Genomic DNA, 20,878 nt, shown 5'->3' with positions numbered 1-20,878 from the left:
CGTCTGTCACATGTGCTCAGTGTGAACCTGCTTTCATCTGTGAAGAGCACAGGGCGCCAGTGGTGACTTTGCCAATCCTGGTGTTCTGTGGCAAATGCCAAGCGTCCTGCACGGTGTTGGGCTGTGAGCACAACCCCCATCTGTGGACGTCAGGCCCTCATACCACCCTCATGGAGTCGGTTTCTAACCGTTTGTGCAGACACATGCACATTTGTGGCCTGCTGGAGGTCATTTTGCTGGGCTCTGGCAGTGCTCCTCCTGTTCCTCCTTGCACAAGGCGGAGGTAGCGGTCCTGCTGCTGGGTTGTTGCCCTCCTACGGCCCCCTCCACGTCTCCTGGTGTACTGGCCTGTCTCCTGGTAGCGCCTCCAGCCTCTGGACACTACGCTGACAGACACAGCAAATCTTCTTGCCACAGCTCGCATTGATGTGCCATCCTGGATGAGCTGCACTACCTGCACAACTTCTGTGGGTTGTAGAGTCCGTCTCATGCTACCACGAGTGTGAAAGCACAACCAACATTCAAAAGTGACCAAAACATCAGCCAGAAAGCATTGGTACTGAGATGTGGTCTGTGGTCCCCACCTGCAGAACCACTCCTTTATTGAGGGTGTCTTGATAATTGCCAATAATTTCCATCTATTGTCTATTCCATTTGCACAACAGCATGTGACATTGATTGTCAATCAGTGTTGCTTCCTAAGTGGACAGTTTGATTTCACAGAAGTTTGATTTACTTGGAGTTATATTCTGTTGTTTAAGTGTTCCCTTTATTTTTTTGAACAGTGTGTGTATATGATATAGATAGAATATACATACACACACACTGTTCAAAAAAAATAAAGGGAACACTTAAACAACAGAATATATCTATATATATATATAATAGTCTGTCTGTCTGTCTGTCTGTCTGTCTTGGAAATCCCGCGTCGCTCTTTGGTCCAGCAGCGGCCAATCAGCGCCGTGGGATTTCTGAAAAAAGATGGCGGCCGTTAGCGGCTCATAGTGCGGGACGGAGATGCAACCGGGAGATGACCGCGCGAGGCGCTCATCTCCCGGCCGGTAGCAGCAGAAGGACCGCCGGCGCCGCTGACCTCCATGCGGAAGGGAGGACCGGGGAGCGGCGCTGCGGGTCGGGATACTTCTGCTGCGAGCAGCCGCTCATCTCCAGGCTTCTCGCAACGGAAGTAGCCGCACAGGTAGCGGCGCTCCCCGGTCCTCACCAATACGATTCGCTGATTGGTCGCGATCTCTCGCCGCGACCAATCACTGATCTTGGCCCAAAAGTTAAACACCGCTGTGCTGATTGGTCGCGGCCGCTGCCCGCGACCAATCACCGATCTTGGCGCCACATTTAAACAACGCTCTGATCTCCCGACGGCAAGTGTGAACGGAGGACCGAGGAGCGGCGCCGCCACCGGTCGGGATGCTTCTGCTACGAGCAGCCGCTCATCTCCCAGCTGCTTGCAGCGGAAGTAGCCGCACAAGCAGCGCCGCTTCACGGTCCTCACTAATACGACGCTGATTGGTTGCGGCCGCCGGACGCGACCAATTAGCGATATGGGCGGCAAATTGAAACCCCGCTCTGCTGATTGGTCGCGTTGGCTGGCCACGACCAAGCAGTGATATTGGCGCCAAATTTAAACAGCGCTCTGCTGATTAGTCGCAACCACCGGCCATGAGCAATCAGCGATATTGGCGCCAAATTTAAACACCGCTCTGCTGATTGGTCGCGGTTACCGGTCCCGAATAATCAGCATTATTGGCGCCAAATTTAAATAACGCTCTGCTGATTGCACCCTGTCAGCCGCATACATATTCTAGAATACCCGATGCTTTAGAATCGGGCCACCATCTAGTGTGTGTGTATGTATGTATGTATATGTATATGTATGTATATATATATATATATATATATCTATATCTATATCTATCTATCTATCTATATCCTTCTTGGCTTTCTCCTCTTACTTTGGGCTTTTGCAGCTTCCACCTGGTACTGAACAGCAGATCTGTCCGCATACATAACAGTTTTTTAATTAAAAAAACAGCAGATTTGATCTCTAAACCCCGGAAACTACTGGACTGTTTCAACTCCTACCGGTTACTCAGTAACAGATCTGACCACATATGTAGCAGACTAGTTAGGGGAGGTCATTTTGATAGAAAATTGAGCGGTTTTGCCCTTTAGGAGTATGGAAATGGTGGGCTGTTGCAGCTCCCACCTGGTACTGAGTAGCAGATCTGTCATAACCTACTGTATGCAGCCGTATGATTAGGGGAACGTTTCTATAGAAAACTGGTAAAGAGTAGGAAAAAGCTGGGCTGTTGCAGCTTACACCTGGTATTGAGTATGTATGTAGCAAAGAGGGATATTTCTATATAAACCGGTTCAGGGGCCAAGGAAAAGTTGGGCTGTTACAGCTTCCACCTGGTATTGATTAGCTGGCTTTTCTTTGTATGTAGCTGTATAATTTGGAAGACTGAACAGACATTCAGGGGCCCGATAAAGCTGGATGGCTTGTTTGAACTTTAAGATATATATTTGTCTTGTGTTGTATACATACAGTCATGGCCAAAAGTGTTGACACCCTTTAAATTGTTCCAGAAAATGAAGTATTCCCCCCCCCCCCCCAAAAAAAAAAATTGCTGCAATTACACATGTTTTGTTATACACATGTTTATTTCCTTTGTGTGTATTGGAACAGCACAAAAACAGGAAAAATAGGCAAATTAGACATTTCACACAAAACCCAAGAAATGGCCCAGACAAAATTGTTGGCACTCTGAACGTAATATTTGGTTGCACACCCTTTGGAATAAATAACTGCATCAGTCGCTTCTTACATCTCTCAGCTGGAATCTTGGACTCTTCTTTTGCAAACTGCTTCGGGTCTCTCATATCTGAAGGCGTCTTCTCCCAACAGCAATTACAAGATCTCTCCACAGGTGATCATTAGGATTTAGATCCGGACTCATTGCTGCCACTTCAGAATTCTCCAGCGCTTTGTTTCCATCCACTTCTGGGGGCTTCTTGAAGTAGGTTTGGGGTCATTGTCTTGCTGGAAGACCCATGACCTAAGACGCAAACCCAGCTTTCTAATACTGGGCACTACATTGCGACCCAAAATCGTTTTGGTAATCTTCAGATTTCATGATGCCTTGCACACAGTCAAGGCACCGAGTGCAAGAGGCAGCAAAACAACCTCAAAACATCTTTGAATCTCCACCATATTTGACTGTAGGTACTGTGTTATTTTCTTTGTAGGCCTCATTTCACTTTCGGTAAAGAATGATGTGCTTTACCAAAAAGCTCTATCTTGGTCTTCTCTGTTCACTAGACACTTTCTCAGAAGGATTTTGGCTTATGTACATTTTAGCAAACTGCTGTCTTTTTTTTTTTTCTTTTTTGTCTGTTTTAGCAGTGGGGTCCTCCTGGGTGTCCTGCCATAGCTTTTCATTTCATTCAAATGTGGACAGAGAGATCACTCTGACACTGATGCACCCTGAGCTGCGGGACAGCTTGAATTTCTTTGGACCTTGATTGGGGCTGCTTATCCACCATCCGGACTATCCTACGTTGCTATCTTTCATCAGTCTTTCTCTGCTATCCACGTCCAGAAAGATTAGCTACAGTGCCATGGGTTGTAAACTTCTTGATTATGTTGGACAAAGGAACATCAAGATCTCTGGAGATGGACTTGAGAACCAAAATTGTTATACAATATCAACAATCTCAAGGTTACAAGTCATCAGACAGTTCTCTTCTCCTCTTTCTGTTCTTCATGCTTGGTTTCAATGCAAGGACTGAGTCAACACCCGTTACTTGCCACAGGCGAGTTAGGACGAGCATCACATGGTTGAAATAAAGTTGTGTATCCACAATTTTGGAAAGGTGCCAACAATTTTGGGGATTTGTGTGAAACTGTGTCCAATTTGCCTTTTTTGTGTTGTTCGAATGCACGTAAAGGGAATAAACATGTGTATAACAAAATGTTTAATTGCAATAATTTTCTGGGAGAAATACTTCATTTTCTGGAACAATTTCAAGGGTGCCAACACTTTCGGCCATGACTGTATAATATAGGTCCGCGGTCTCATTGAATGCTTTACATGATTCTCCACGTTCCTTTTTTTTATTTTGTTATACATGGACCCGGCAACCTATTATAATGTATTATTACATGCGGGTAGTGGTAGTGAGTTTATATGGCTTTTCTTACGATGTGTTGGTTTCTTTTTTCCTCCTTGCGTGATGACAGTAATTATTTTGCCCTGCCGGCGGAGTCGGCGTTGTGTGCTTTGCCTTGTGGCAGATAAAGGCAAGTGAGGACAATGCAGCCGCTCTGCTTACAGGCATCTCTGGTATTTATGTCTCACCCCGCATGCTCAGTCGTGGGCGCTATCCCGGCTATAAGCCATCTTCCGTGGTAAATGGATTTTAAAACTGGTGCTCGCTGATAAAATATCCTCCGGGAAACAACAAAAAAAAATTCTATTCAGATCACACCGTAATACAAGATCTTAATGGCCCGGGTCATCTAATGTGTATATCGGCGGCAGAGCCAGACAGTCTGCTTTCCGTCATAATTTTTTTATTTGTTAAAAGTAAAATTGATTATCGCAGAAGGTTAAGCACTCTGCTCTGAAACCGGCATTCGCTGTAATGGAGAGATAACTGGATCATTGATTCGGTGACATGTCGGCTGCGGCTCTTCTTAATGACATACAGTAATGTTCCCTGAATGGAACGAGCCTCTGCGTCTTGTCTGGTTTTATCATATTCGGTCCGTGACATTTCAAAGCTGATGGACTGAAAGAGAAAATAAAGTGATATAGCCGTGCTAAAATTCATACAATTTGGCATTGCTCGAGCCTGACCTATCTAAGCTCTGTCCCTCTCCTCGGCCGGGAAGGGGCCGGCGCTCGGTCCCTCTCCTCGGCCGGGAAGGGGCCGGCGCTCGGTCCCTCTCCTCGGCCGGGAAGGGGCCGGCGCTCGGTCCCTCTCCTCGGCCGGGAAGGGGCCGGCGCTCGGTCCCTCTCCTCGGCCGGGAAGGGGCCGGCGCTCGGTCCCTCTCCTCGGCCGGGAAGGGGCCGGCGCTCGGTCCCTCTCCTCGGCCGGGAAGGGGCCGGCGCTCGGTCCCTCTCCTCGGCCGGGAAGGGGCCGGCGCTCGGTCCCTCTCCTCGGCCGGGAAGGGGCCGGCGCTCGGTCCCTCTCCTCGGCCGGGAAGGGGCCGGCGCTCGGTCCCTCTCCTCGGCCGGGAAGGGGCCGGCGCTCGGTCCCTCTCCTCGGCCGGGAAGGGGCCGGCGCTCGGTCCCTCTCCTCGGCCGGGAAGGGGCCGGCGCTCGGTCCCTCTCCTCGGCCGGGAAGGGGCCGGCGCTCGGTCCCTCTCCTCGGCCGGGAAGGGGCCGGCGCTCGGTCCCTCTCCTCGGCCGGGAAGGGGCCGGCGCTCGGTCCCTCTCCTCGGCCGGGAAGGGGCCGGCGCTCGGTCCCTCTCTTCAATGGTCACCTAGTCAGTGGATAGGGCATACTTTCTTTGAAGCCTGGAATACCCCTTTAAAAGTAAAAATAAATATCTAGATATAGATATATTATATAAAAATGTAGAAATTGTTTTTTTTTTTTTTTCTTTTACAAAAATAATCTGAGTCAGCACTAGGTATACACGCTATGTAGTTGCTTGTCTCTGCCTGTCATATAGAAACATTCCTGTGATTTGCCTGCAGTGTTTGACTGTCCTAGATACAAGATTGTCAGGTAACATCAGGCATCTGTATATGAAAAGGTGATAAACACTTAATTTCTCTTTTTTATTTTTCCTTCATTTAAAGGGATTGACCTTTAAAAAAAACAAACCCCAAAAAAAAAATTTGTAGTTTTTTGGGTTTTTTTTATATCTCGGTCCTCATAAAACAAAATTGGTGATCTCGCAATTTTCATATTAGACTCTTTTTTTTGTTTATTTTTTTTATACTCTAAACTTTCAGTCCTTTCCAAAAAGAGTTTTCAGCAGGCACATTATCCTCAGAAGCATAATTAAAATGAAGGGCAGCACCTCTATTCACAGGATGCACCAGTCTGTGATGTCACAGCTCCTCCTCCTCCTTCCTTTGCACACGCTCATTAGATGCTTTGATACAAAAGATAGGGGCAGAGTCATTGCTGCTAATGTTCATGTAGGTTTCCTCAAATAGGAAGAGTCTAACAAAAAATAAATAAATAAACCCAGTGGCCAATGTGAAATTGAAAGATTTTACTTTTTTTTTTATTTTTAACATTGTGATGTGGAAAAGAAAAGAATATTTCCTCCTGTGAACATTTTACACTTTTTTTATGTATATAATAAAGCTACCAAAAGCAAATTCCACAAGATTAACTGCATACATTTGACGAATCTCTTAGATCTAATGTGACTGGTGTACTTACTATGAAAAACCCATGTCAGAATGGTTGTGTAATCCATTTTGAAAATTTATGCTCCATTTCCGCCCACCTATCCTGATGGGACAGCTCCTCAGTGTCCCTCCTCCTCTGCTGCTGATACCTCACGCTGCTCAGTCTGGGTGGGAAGAAAAGGAATACAATTATACTGATTTCATGCAATAGCCAGGTTAAAAAAATTGTCATAACGGCTGGATTATGCATCCAATGTAGCATAGATTATTTTAAGTAAATAAAATAGCCTCATTGGGTCTAACATCTATTTGGTAAGCACATTTCCAGATGCATTTACATTACTGATCCTGGGTTACCCCCTGTATTATACTCCAGAGCTGCACTCACTATTCTGCTGGTGCAGTCACTGTGTGCATACATTACATTACTGATCCTGAGTTACATCCTGTATTATACTCCAGAGCTGCACTCACTATTCAGCTGGTGGAGTCACTGTGTACATACATTACATTACTGATCCTGAGTTACATCCTGTATTATATTCCAGAGCTGCACTCACTATTCTGAAAATCTAAAAATGTAGTCTTCATTTGCTGGACCGAACATTCTCCGGTGTCTTGCAGTCTGTCTGTGCGATTTATCAGACCCATCGCACTATGGTCGCCTGCGTCCCCTTACGGACCTTATTGACATTTCATTGCTCCCACAAAAGTCTTTGTTTGGACAGGAAAAATAGCAACAGAGGAACCTGCAAGATCCTTCAGTGCAAATGAATATGAGCTTGCTGATAGTTTCCGATAAGATGCTCTAAGATGATGTGTGTGTGTGTGTGTGTGTATATACAGTACAGACCAAAAGTTTGGACACACCTTCTCATTTAAAGATTTTTCTGTATTTTCATGACTATGAAAATTGTACATTCACACTGAAGGCATCAAAACTATGAATTAACACATGTGGAATTATATACTTAACAAAAAAGTGTGAAACAACTGAAAATATGTCTTATATTCTAGGTTCTTCAAAATAGCCACCTTTTGCTTTGATGACTGCTTTGCACACTCTTGGCATTCTCTTGATGAGCTTCAAGAGGTAGTCACCGGAAATGGTTTTCACTTCACAGGTGTGCCCTGTCAGGTTTAATAAGTGGGATTTCTTGCCTTATAAATGGGGTTGGGACCATCAGTTATGTTGTGCAGAAGTCTGGTGGATACACAGCTGATAGTCCTACTGAATAGACTGTTAGAATTTGTATTATGGCAAGAAAAAAGCAGCTAAGTAAAGAAAAACGAGTGGCCATCATTACTTTAAGAAATGAAGGTCAGTCAGTCAGTCCGAAAAATTGGGCAAACTTTGAATGTGTCCTCAAGTGCAGTTGCAAAAACCATCAAGCGCTACAAAGGAACTGGCTCACATGAGGACCGCCCCAGGAAAGGAAGACCAAGAGTCACCTCTGCTTCTGAGGATAAGCTTATCCGAGTCACCAGCCTCAGAAATCGCAGGTTATCAGCAGCTCAGATTAGAGACCAGGTCAATGAGACTTGTTTGGGCTAAAGAACACAAGGAATGGGCTTTATACCAGTGGAAATCTGTGCTTTGGTCTGAGTCCAAATTTGAGATCTTTGGTTCCAACCACCGTGTCTTTGTGCGACGCAGAAAAGGTGAACAGATGGACTCTACATGCCTGGTTCCCTCCGTGAAGCATGGAGGAGGAGGTGTGATGGTGTGGGGGTGCTTTGCTGGTGACACTGTTGGGGATTTATTCAAAATTGAAGGCATACTGAACCAGCATGGCTACCACAGCATCTTGCAGCGGCATGCTATTCCATCCGGTTTGCGTTTAGTTGGACCATCATTTATTTTTCAACAGGACAATGACCCCAAACCCACCTCCAGGCTGTGTAAGGGCTATTTGACCAAGAAGGAGAGTGATGGGGTGCTACGCCAGATGACCTGGCCTCCACAGTCACCAGACCTGAACCCAATCGAGATGGTTTGGGGTGAGCTGGACCGCAGAGTGAAGGCAAAAGGGCCAACAAGTGCTAAGCATCTCTGGGAACTCCTTCAAGATTGTGGGAAGACCATTTCCGGTGACTACCTCTTGAAGCTCATCAAGAGAATGCCGAGAGTGTGCAAAGCAGTCATCAAAGCAAAAATATATCTATCATTTTTTCTTTTCTGGTTTTGGTTTTTGTATGCTCTGACGGTCACATCTGTGCTCTGACCAGTCCGTGTCGGGGCGATGAGCAGCTGGGTCGTCTATGAGATGTGTAGACAGCTGCTTCCCCTATATCACTGCAGTCCTATGTAAACAGGTCACATATCTGCGCTCCGGAGGTATTCGCGTAGCCTTGGATTATCTGCCGCTCGGGGCTCAGTTCTAGGAAAAAGTGTTTTTCTTTTTTTCTTTTTTCTTTTATGCTTTGAATTGATGAGGCTGACTTTTTTTTTTTTTTTTCTCTCCTCCATAAACCATTCACCTTTCGACTTTCACCTGCTCTGAATGTCGATGGTAACGTTTCACCTTGTACATTGTCCTCCCGTTCTCTGTCCTTGCAGGAAGTGGATTATTGCGGAGAGCGTGAATTTCATTAAATCCTTTGACCTCCAAACACCCAGCAGTCAGACGGTGTGCGCTTAGCACACAATGCCCTTTTTCATTTTTTTTAAATACAATTTTTTTTATACTTGCTGACTTTATTTTTATTCTTATAGAGCATTAGTTTTGTTGTCTTTGTTCTTACTTTTTTTTTTTTTTCTCTACATTCACGTTTTCTTGATTGTTTTTTTTTTTCTCTTTCATTTATAGCAGGAATGTCAAACTCAAATACACAGAGGGCCAAAATTAAAAGCTTAGACAAAGTCGCGGCCAGCCTTGATCTTTATTAAAAACATGTCTACAATTGAGGTTTTTCCAAAATCATCAAGTAGAACAATGAGCTTTTGCATATGGAAACAAACTTAAAGGGGTTGTCCCACGAACAACCCTCCACATGTATGGTGACCCTAACACCGTATGATTCCCCAACTGTAATCTCCACACAACCCTCCATACAATATAATGGGCCCCACATAGTCCTCCATACAGTATAATGGCCCCATATAGTCCTCCATACAGAATAGTGGACCCCACACAGTCCTCCATACAGAATAGTGGGCCCCACACAGTCCTCCATACAGAATAGTGGGCTCCATACAGTAGGATGGGCCCCACACAGTCCTCCATACAGTAGGATGGGCCCCACACAGTCGTCCATACAGTAGGATGGGCCCCACACAGTCGTCCATACAGTAGGATGGGCCCCACACAGTCGTCCATACAGTAGGATGGGTCCCACCTACAGTGGGTACGGAAAGTATTCAGACCCCTTTAAATTTTTCACTCTTTGTTTCATTGCAGCCATTTGGTAAAGTCTAAAAAGTTCTTTTCTTTCTCATTAAAGTACACTCTGCACCCCATCTTGACTGAAAAAAAAAAATATGTAGAAATTTTTGCAAATTTATTTAAAAAAAGAAAAACTGAAATATCACATGGTCATAAGTATTCAGACCCTTTGCTCAGTATTGAGTAGAAGCCCCCTTTTGAGCTAGTACAGCCATGAGTCTTCTTGGGAATGATGCAACAAGTTTTTCACCCCTGGATTTGGGGATCCTCTGCCATTCTTCCTTGCAGATCCTCTCCGGTTCCGTCAGGTTGGATGGTGAACGATGGTGGACAGCAGGGGCGTACATAGGAATCATGGGGCCCCATAGCTGAAGCTCTAATTGCCCCCGCCCCGCCCCCACCCCCAAAAAAAATGTAAATAATTGTTGGGGTCATCAAAGATCAGATCTCACAACTTTCCATCCCTTACATAGTAATTTTCCTCCTGCTGACGTCCTAGATTTCTTTCATTGCCCCATAAAGTGTGATGCCAATAAAAAGGCCCCCCAAACACAGTATGAAACCCCCATGGTGAATTCCTCCACATGCACAGTATAATGACCCTACTGTACCCCACCTCAGCTCCCAGGGTAAAGTATGCTGACCCCAACACAGTATGATCCCCCAACTGTGAGCCGCTAGAGAGGATGGTACATAATAAGGGAGGGTGTTATACATAATAAAAGAGCAAACTATATAACTAAGGATGGCGCTATACATAATAAGTGAGTACACTATATACTAAGGGACTGTGCTATACATAATAAGTGAGTACACTATATACTAAGGGACTGTGCTATACATAATAAGGCTACATTCCTGCATCTGTGTGCAGTGTCGGTGTGCTGCCCTGTTTTACTGACGCATTGAGCATGTCCTATTCTAATCCTCAAAATCGGATCAGAACAGGACATTCTCTGACCCTTAGATCTCATTCTCAGATCCGTGATTTTCATGGATGTGTGAATGGATCTATAAAACTGTACGAGTCCGTGGACCATCCGATAAAAAGACCTGGCAGCACACGGACATTTCACACAAATGTGAGAATGCAGCCTAAGGGATTTTACAGATAACATCATCACTGCAAGTCACACAGCGCAGATACAGAATAATATTTACATCCAGGCATTTACCGCTGACGTCTCATCTGATCAGAGTCAGTTTCTGCTGCTTCTTCTCCATCTGGTCGGACCTTCATGTCGACATCTCCCAGCCACGACTCGTCTTGTCACGATGATCTCCAGCCTAGAAAATAACAAGGTCACATATTGTATGCATACATGTGTCTCCCCCGCTCTGCGCCCCTGAATACAGATATGTACCCCCCCCATTAATATACTATTAGCCACTTAGTAATCAAAATATAAAGTGATAAGCAGCACTGTGCCCCCTATTAACTATAATCTCCACCAGCCAATAATATAAATTATTCAGTCTCTGTGATTCTCCCCAATTAACTGTAAAGCTATGTGCACACGGAAAACATACAAGGCTTCACAGTACAAGCAAAGTGAAACCCCCCTAATTGCTCTGTCCCACCACCCCCGTCGTTGCTCTGTCCCACCACCCCCGTCGTTGCTCTGTCCCACCACCCCCGTCGTTGCTCTGTCCCACCACCCCCATCATTACTCTCTCCCACCGCCTCCATCAATACTCTGTCCCAGCGCCTCCATCATTGCTCTGTCCCAGCGCCTCCATCATTGCTCTGTCCCAGCACCTCCATCATTGCTCTGTCCCAGCACCTCCATCATTGCTCTGTCCCAGCACCTCCATCATTGCTCTGTCCCAGCACCTCCATCATTGCTCTGTCCCAGCACCTCCATCATTGCTCTGTCCCAGCACCTCCATCATTGCTCTGTCCCAGCACCTCCATCATTGCTCTGTCCCAGCACCTCCATCATTGCTCTGTCCCAGCACCTCCATCATTGCTCTGTCCCAGCACCTCCATCTGTGACTTGCCACAATTCTGTCTCTGAGCTCCTTGGGCAGTTCCTTTGAGCTCATGATTCTCATTTGGTCTGACATGCACTGTGAGCTGTGAGGTCTTATATAGACAGGTGTGCGCCTTTCCAAATCAAGTCCTATCAGTTTAATTAAACACAGCTGGACTCCAATGTAGGAGTAGAACCATCTCAAGGAGGATCACAAGGAAATGGACAGCATGTGACTTAAATATAAGTGTCTGAGCAAAGGGTCTGAATACTTATGACCATGTGATATTTCAGTTTTTCTTTTTTAATAAATTTGCAAAAATTTCTACATTTCTGTTTTTTTCATTCAAGATGGGGACAGAGTGGACTTTAATGAGAAAAAGATTAACTTTTTAGAATTTACCAAATGGCTGCAATGAAACAGTGAAAAATTTAAAGGGGTCTGAATACTTTCCGTACCCAATGTAGTCCTCCTCACAGAATAATGGGCCCCACATAGTCCTCCACACAGTAGAATGGCCCCCACATAAAAAATGCATACGTTCCTCCTCGTTAGCCCACTGCTCTGGTCTCTGCGGTGCATCTCCCGATCCTCTGCATTGCTCGGCACAGCAGGCACGTTGTAATGCAGTCATCGTGCCCGCTGCGTGGAGACGTCGATGCAGAGAGAGAATGATGGTGGAGGGAGCGGGCCAAATATACTCATCATCCTGGTAGATGGCAACAGATTTTTTTCAAGAATGTCTTGGTTCATTTGTTCTTTCATCCTTCCTTTAATTGTGTGAAGTTTGCCAGTGCCATATGATGGAAAACTGCCCCACACCAAGATGTTCCCACCTCCACACTTCACTGTTGGTATGGTGTTTTTGGGGTGTTATGTAGTGCCTTTTGGCCTATAAAGCATGGTGTGTATTATGGCATCCAGAGAGTTCAATTTTGGTCTCATCTGACCTGACTATATTCTCCCAGTATTTCACAGGCTTGTCTAAATGTTGTTGAGGAAACTTTAAACTCGCTTGAACATGCTTTTTGTTCAGCAATGGAATCTTGCTTGGTTGGTGAGTGTGCATACAGGCCATGAAGGTTGAGTGCATTACTTATAGTTTTCTGTGAAACAATTGTACCTGCTGATTCCAGGTCTTTCTGTAGCTCTCCACAGGTGGTCCTTGCCTCTTGGAACAACTCTTCCTTGTTGTGGCCGATTTTTGGTAAAATGATGTTCTTTCCACTTCTGGATTATGGCCCCCTACAGTGTTCGCTGGAACCTTCAGTCGTTTATAAATTCTTCTGTAACCAATGCCATCAGTATGTTTTGCAACAATAAGGTTGCAAAGGTCTTGAGACAGCTCACTGGTTTTACTTCTCATGAGATGTTTGTGGCACCTTTGTAATAAGACACTTTTTTATAGGCCATCAGGTGAACCAGCTGATATTATTTATCACTCAGTGGCAGGATTGCTAATTACTGGTAGGTGTCAGCTGGTGTCATGACTTTCTTTGGCTTTTTGCACTTCTTTCTTCATATGTTCAATACTTTTTCCCTGTGTCATTTCTCATTATTACACAACTTAAACTATGGTGATTTCTTTGCCTGTGTGGATTGGATGGGTTGTTACCGACATCTGGTGAGAATTTCATATCAATAGAGCCTTTAGAAATAGATTTGCTTAGAAAATTAGTGACGTGTTGTTCCCTACTTATTTCACCCTTTTTATATATTATTATTTTATTGCATTACTTTTTGTTCTTTAATTTTTAGGTTTTCCTCTTAGTAACTGAAAGGTGTGATAATGATGTTCTTGAGATTCCCCCCTCCTTATCTTGACTTTTTGAGAGTTTACAAAGAAGGCAACCAGGCCCCTGGGCACTTGACCTCTAGTGTACCTTGACCTGAATTTGCTTCTTCGAATGAACTGTTTTAACTTAAAAATCTCTTGTTCTGGGAGCTGCGGTGCAGAGTGACACGGGATTAAATTACCTTCATTTAACTCCTCGGCGCCAGCGTGTTTAAACGCTCGCAGTAGGCTCTGTGCCAACAAACTGCTAGCAGAAGGGAATATGAAAGTTGGATTTTCTTTGTTTTTTTTTTTTTTTCTTCTTTTAATTGGCAAATTACATGGCAGGGGACTTTGATAGAACTACCGTTTTTTGCTTTTTTTTGTAGTATACAGAGTGGTGTGTATATTATGGCTCTAACAGTTCTCACTGGAACATTCAGTAGTTTAGAAATTCTTCTGTAACCAATGCCATCAGTATGTTTTGCAACAGTAAGGTCGCAATGGTCTTGAGACAGTTCACTGTTTTAATCCATCATGAGATGTTTCTTGTGATCAGTATTTGTTTTGCAACAATAATGCTCTGAAGGTCTTGACACAACTTGCATGATTCTTCCTGTGTGGCACCTTGGTAATGAGACACCTTTTAATAGGCCATCAGTGGAACCTGCTGATATTTATTATATATATATTATGCCTCTCCACGGATGCAGTCACATCTGAAATAAGGCTGTATTCACATGACAAAGTACGGACCGGCCATGGTATCCTAACCCGAACTCAACAGTCTTATCTTCTCCCAGTTCGAGTCAGGAGATCCGTGGTCGGTCCATGCATGGACATATGAGTTTTTCATAGCGGTTGGATAGTCCGTTCTTTCACACAAGACCAAATCCTATATAGCAAAATGACTAAATTATGTCTGCTTGCTGCCACCACTAGGGGGAGCTTATGAGTTGACTGTATATTAATTTACTATTGAGTCCAATGTATAATTAGTATACAACTTTTCTATTTCTAAGGGAAAGAAACTTCTGCTCAGATGTAATTGTGAAGGCTGCAGCCATTCAGTGGTCAAGGATTGGCTGCAGCCGTCACGTGACATTGTTTAATTTGGGAGTTTAGTGGGGAGACACATAGCTAGAAGCAGAGCGGTGGCCCAGGAGGTAAGTATAGATCTTTATAACTTAAGCTGCTCCTTGGACAACCTCTGAAATCCCAAATTGGCAAAGGTTGGGGGGGGGGTCTCAAATATCCAAAAATATATGATCTGCATTTGGATGGAAGACCAGGCTCCATGTCTGGTCCTCTTTGAACTTCTCTGTGGGATTACCCCTCGATACCGACATCCCCAGATCTATAATCGAGTCCAACATTACCCATGTTTTAGTGGGAAACCTTATAACGATCCCCAAAATCTTCCCTAGCACCAAAGTTTGGAGGTGACAAGTTTAGGTTAAGTCATGTCGAGGTTTGGTCTGAGAAGACTTTGGACTTTGATGGGTCAGTTACCCAAAGTAAATTTCTACCTGGAGTTTCTGTGACCGGCAGTGTCACCATATACACCCCGTGCCTACCTGCATATAAGCCACATGGAGATACCACCCATGTTGCCACCTGACGTCTCTGAAAAACTTCTTGATGGAGAACCTCCGGCAGCTGCTATTTTTGTTATCCTCACCATTTTTGCCATAAAAAAAGTCCTGAATGTCTGTGGGACTTTAATTTTTAATGTTCTAGGCTTTTACAATTTTTTTTTTTTTTACTTTTTGGCTCCGTTCTAGAACCACATTGTTCTTCTTGCTCTGACAACTCTACAGTAATTATCACTTTTGGGGCTCGGCCAAGTGATAACTGGTACATGAGCATCTGTGTAATTTCCATAATGATCGTAATCATTTGACACATCCTGTTGAATGATTCGCTAGCGCCGATGTACCGACCAGCACTCGCCATCTTTGTTTATCCATTCGGTTAAAAACCCTTCGAAGAGCCTTGACGTGTCCTTTTGTAAATGAGCTGCAATGCAAGAGGCAACCCGTGAATGGGTGTCTTTCTGTTTTTTTTGGAGGGGAAAAAAGCGACCTTGTTTGTTCTAATTTTGTATTTTATGTGTTCATCCATTGGAGTGAAGCACAATGTCACCATTGTAGAAAAGCAAATTGTCTTCTCTTCTCGTAGGCAATGTCACCTGTCACACTCCCTTTAAAGAGGACCTGTCACACTCCCTTTAAAGAGGACCTGTCACACTCCCTTTAAAGAGGACCTGTCACTTGTTATAACTATTTTTTTTTTACTTGGTGTAAATGCCGCTGTTCTCCTGAATCCGGCGATGTTTTTCTTTTCTTCCTGCGCTTCTCCGTTCCTGAGATTCGGCCTCTTCTTTTCTGTACATAAATCTATTCTTGTTAGCCAAGTGGGTGTGCTATACATGGACACACCCACAAAAGAGTTTATGTACACAACCAGTTGGCTAAAAAGACTAGATTAACAGTTAGAAAGAGAGGGCCGTATCTCGGGGACGGAGAGGCGCAAGAACAAAAGAAAAACATCGCCGGATTCAGGAGAACAGAAGCATTTACAGCAGGTAAAAAAAAATAGTTATAACAAGTGACAGGTCCTCTTTAAAGGGAGTGTGACAGGTCCTCTTTAAAGGGAGTGTGACAGGTCCTCTTTAAAGGGAGTCTGGCAGCTTGTATATGTTATGGAATTTTTGGGCAGTATTTTAAAGAGCAGGAGAAGCTGAGCAGATTGATATTGAGATTAGTGGGAAAAGATTCATTAGCACTTGCAATTTTTATCCTTTGGAGTCGAGTGGGCGGTACTTTTCTGTGATTGATGACTAAGCCCCGCCTACTTGACTAAAGCCTAGAAAGAGCAGAGATTTTGAATAATTATTGTTAAATTGCTCTTTTCCCACAAGCCTATATATCAATCTGCTCGTCTCCTCTTGCTCTATAAGATGCCGCATGCAGATCGGACACCTTGTTCACCGTGACAGGATCCCTTTAAGAGATCGGGGATTGACGATTTACCCTGATTTTTCACTGTCCATTGTTTCCATTGAATCTCTTGAAGATTTCTCAGTTGTAGTAAAATGCGTCAGTCCCTGTTGTCTGTGTCCTTTCCACGTTTTACCATTGTGTCCACTAATTGTTATCCCTGGCTCCCCCTAGTGAAGAAGAGGAGGAACTGGCATAGACATGACTACACCGAGGCGGACGATGGCAGCAAGCCAGTTCAAGCAGGAACGTGGACCTTTGTGCAGCAACTTCGAGCCCGGTCCTTCCCAAGGTATGTGTGGTGGCGATGTCAAGTGGTGCACATTGAGAAGAACGCCACTCCCTCAAATCACATGGTCGCCACTTTGGCTTTAAGAACCCTTGAAATCAGCTGTTCTCGCCAGCGTTTCAGCCAAACAGAACAGCGACCCCCGTAATTAGAGAACAATCCTTAGTGGGTACTTCACGTTGACATCCATGACCCCGAAATAGAGCAACCCCTTTAACGGCCAATATATCCAATGACATCACTTACTCATTTTGCAGCGCCGATGATATCATTTTACGGATGAACGGCAGCCACCTGACACAGCGGTACTTGGAGAAGCATGGATTCAACAGTCCAATCATCGTGCCACAGATGGACGGCCTGGGCCTCAGACTCCCACCTCCCACTTTTTCGGTTATGGATGTGGAGCGATATGTTGGTAAGGATCCAGGTACTTTTTATGATGCCCATGAAGATGATTAATATGGTTAGTGGACATGAAGTTAAGCCCTGATTATACTCCCAAGTAGTCCACTATTTGGGCTAGCCACCAGGAGCACCATTAGTCAGGGGTATAGAGTGGCACCAATGTCTTGGAAGCCTTATGTCTAAGTGGCTCCGGTGTCTGGGCGTTCTCATGTGAAAATGGTGCAAATTTCTTGTCAGCCTCATTGAATAGTGGCACCGAGGTCTTGGCTCCAGCCTCATGGGGGCGTAGTAGTGGCGCCGAGGTCTTGGCTCCAGCCTCATGGGGGGGGGGGGGGAGGGGAGTAGTGGCGCCGAGGTCTTCGCTCCAGCCTCATGGGGGGGAATAGTGGCGCCGAGGTCTTTGCTCCAGCCTCATGGGGGGGAGTAGTGGCGCCGAGGTCTTGGCTCCAGCCTCATGGGGGGGAGTAGTGGCGCCGAGGTCTTGGCTCCAGCCTCATGGGGGGGAGTAGTGGCGCCGAGGTCTTGGCTCCAGCCTCATGGGGGGGAGTAGTGGCGCCGAGGTCTTGGCTCCAGCCTCATGGGGGGGAGTAGTGGCGCCGAGGTCTTGGCTCCAGCCTCATGGGGGGGGGGGGTGGCGCCGAGGTCTTGGCTCCAGCCTCATGGGGGGGGGGTGGCGCCGAGGTCTTGGCTCCAGCCTCATGGGGGGGGGGGGGGGTGGCGCCGAGGTCTTGGCTCCAGCCTCATGGGGGGGGGGGGGGTGGCGCCGAGGTCTTGGCTCCAGCCTCATGGGGGGGGGGGGGGGGGGAGTGGCGCCGAGGTCTTGGCTCCAGCCTCATGGGGGGGGGGGGGGGGAGTGGCGCCGAGGTCTTGGCTCCAGCCTCATGGGGGGGGGGGTGGCGCCGAGGTCGGTCTTGGCTCCAGCCTCATGGGGGGGGGGGGGGGGGTGGCGCCGAGGTCGGTCTTGGCTCCAGCCTCATGGGGGGGGGGGTGGCGCCGAGGTCGGTCTTGGCTCCAGCCTCATGGGGGGGGGGGGGGGGGGGGTGGCGCCGAGGTCGGTCTTGGCTCCAGCCTCATGGGGGGGGGGGGAGTAGTGGCGCCGAGGTCTTGGCTCCAGCCTCATGGGGGGGGGGGGAGTAGTGGCGCCGAGGTCTTGGCTCCAGCCTCATATGGTGGGGGGGGGGGGGGGGGAGAGAGAGAGTGGCGCCGAGGTCTTGGCTCCAGCCTCATGGGGGGGGGGGGGGGGAGTGGCGCCGAGGTCTTGGCTCCAGCCTCATGGGGGGGGGGGGGGGGGGGAGAGTGGCGCCGAGGTCTTGGCTCCAGCCTCATGGGGGGGGGGGGAGTGGCGCCGAGGTCTTGGCTCCAGCCTCATGGGGGGGGGGGGGGAGTGGCGCCGAGGTCTTGGCTCCAGCCTCATGGGGGGGGGGGGGGGAGAGTGGCGCCGAGGTCTTGGCTCCAGCCTCATGGGGGGGGGGGGGGGTGGCGCCGAGGTCTTGGCTCCAGCCTCATGGGGGGGGGGGGGGGGGAGTGGCGCCGAGGTCTTGGCTCCAGCCTCATGGGGGGGGGGGGGGAGTGGCGCCGAGGTCTTGGCTCCAGCCTCATGGGGGGGGGGGGGGGGGGGAGTGGCGCCGAGGTCTTGGCTCCAGCCTCATGGAGGAAAGTTATCTTGGCTTCCACCATGTGCTGCTTATTCAAAATCATGAATAATCTGAATCGATCCTCGGTCAGTTGTGTGTGGCTGCTCACTTTCCCTACAGTGGCCTCTTCTGGAGAAGATTTAGACCGTTGTGCACGGGTTCCTCTCGAAATGTCTCGTTCCTTTTTTTATTTCACGACCGCACACCCATAAAAATAATAATGGCAGTAATTGCGCCTGACGATTGCTCCGTGGCCATGGCGGTGCCGCTGCACAGATGTGAGCCGCGGATGTGATATAATTAGATGACGGCATCTGAGCCATACATTATGTGAAGATCGTCTCTCTGCGCTCTTTCAGCGCCGTTGTGGGATTTTTGTAGGATTAACCCGCAATATGTTCTTCCTTCGTTCCCCCCGTTTTCCACAAGGTCCAGGATGCCAGGCTTTTTAATCTAGCTTTGGCCGCTTTCCCATTTCCATCTTTGGCTCGCTTATTACGTCTGGAACGGGGATTACTTGTTTATTTCTACTTTATGGGCTCAATTATCCAATACTCCGGAACGCTTCCTGGCAAACCGTGCCATTAGGACAGCAGATGGCACAATGCCCATGGGTGAAGCAAACGCGCATGTTAATGTGCTTGGTCGGAGATGTGCGCAGATTCGACAGACGAAGGTAGAGTAAGGCTTTCCCATCCCTAGAGACCTGACGAAATTAAAAAGGGGTCGCTTTGGTCACGACGATTCACTTTGACGAGTGGAATAAATCTGTTTTCGGTCACGTCCATGCAAATGCGTCTGGATCTGAAGGAAATGGATCCGAGAGACAGTTCATGCCATTCACAATGTCGCCCATCTCCTCCGGAAGCAAAAGATCAGGCACATTGGGGGGAGGCCACCATAGCCATTAGCTTTTGTATCTATGGTACTCCCAATAGTTATACAGTGCTCCCTTATCTCCGGTACTCCAATAGGAATGCGGTGCTCCCTTATCTCCGGTACTCCAATAGGAATGCGGTGCTCCCGTATCTCCGGTACTCCAATAGGAATGCGGTGCTCCCGTATCTCCGGTACTCCAATAGGAATGCGGTGCTCCCGTATCTCCGGTACTCCAATAGGAATGCGGTGCTCCCGTATCTCCGGTACTCCAATAGGAATGCGGTGCTCCCGTATCTCCGGTACTCCAATAGGAATGCGGTGCTCCCGTATCTCCGGTACTCCAATAGGAATGCGGTGCTCCCGTATCTCCGGTACTCCAATAGGAATGCGGTGCTCCCGTATCTCCGGTACTCCAATAGGAATGCGGTGCTCCCGTATCTCCGGTACTCCAATAGGAATGCGGTGCTCCCGTATCTCCGGTACTCCAATAGGAATGCGGTGCTCCCGTATCTCCGGTACTCCAATAGGAATGCGGTGCTCCCGTATCTCCGGTACTCCAATAGGAATGCGGTGCTCCCGTATCTCCGGTACTCCAATAGGAATGCGGTGCTCCCGGAGCTCCGGTACTCCAATAGGAATGCGGTGCTCCCGGAGCTCCGGTACTCCAATAGGAATGCGGTGCTCCCGGAGCTCCGGTACTCCAATAGGAATGCGGTGCTCCCGGAGCTCCGGTACTCCAATAGGAATGCGGTGCTCCCGTATCTCCGGTACTCCAATAGGAATGCGGTGCTCCCGTATCTCCGGTACTCCAATAGGAATGCGGTGCTCCCGTATCTCCGGTACTCCAATAGGAATGCGGTGCTCCCGTATCTCCGGTACTCCAATAGGAATGCGGTGCTCCCGTATCTCCGGTACTCCAATAGGAATGCGGTGCTCCCGTATCTCCGGTACTCCAATAGGAATGCGGTGCTCCCGTATCTCCGGTACTCCAATAGGAATGCGGTGCTCCCGTATCTCCGGTACTCCAATAGGAATGCGGTGCTCCCGTATCTCCGGTACTCCAATAGGAATGCGGTGCTCCCGTATCTCCGGTACTCCAATAGGAATGCGGTGCTCCCGTATCTCCGGTACTCCAAT

The 20,878-nt window shown here is 47.3% G+C and overlaps 1 protein-coding gene and 1 long non-coding RNA gene across 2 annotated transcripts in view; one reads left to right on the top strand and one right to left on the bottom strand.

Annotated features, from left to right (window-relative positions):
• The window catches only part of KDM7A (lysine demethylase 7A), a 63,966-nt gene that overhangs the window by 22,229 nt on the left and 20,859 nt on the right, over positions 1-20,878 (top strand). Inside the window, exons 3-4 of the mRNA XM_073649341.1 lie at positions 16,706-16,823; positions 17,078-17,238. Coding sequence (XP_073505442.1) covers positions 16,706-16,823; positions 17,078-17,238 — 279 coding nt within the window. The remainder of the gene's footprint in view (positions 1-16,705; positions 16,824-17,077; positions 17,239-20,878) is intronic.
• On the bottom strand, positions 4,659-8,776 carry LOC141164209 (uncharacterized). The gene is made up of 3 exons (XR_012250882.1): positions 8,622-8,776; positions 6,427-6,559; positions 4,659-4,812 (listed from the first exon to the last, which is right to left on the bottom strand). It is a non-coding gene; the product is annotated as an uncharacterized lncRNA (long non-coding RNA).

Source organism: Phyllobates terribilis, unplaced genomic scaffold, assembly GCF_046119375.1.
Source record: "Phyllobates terribilis strain yellow unplaced genomic scaffold, ASM4611937v1 Scaffold_10__3_contigs__length_209671492, whole genome shotgun sequence".
Taxonomy (NCBI): domain Eukaryota; kingdom Metazoa; phylum Chordata; class Amphibia; order Anura; family Dendrobatidae; genus Phyllobates; species Phyllobates terribilis.
This window is presented reverse-complemented; position numbering and strand designations above follow the sequence as displayed.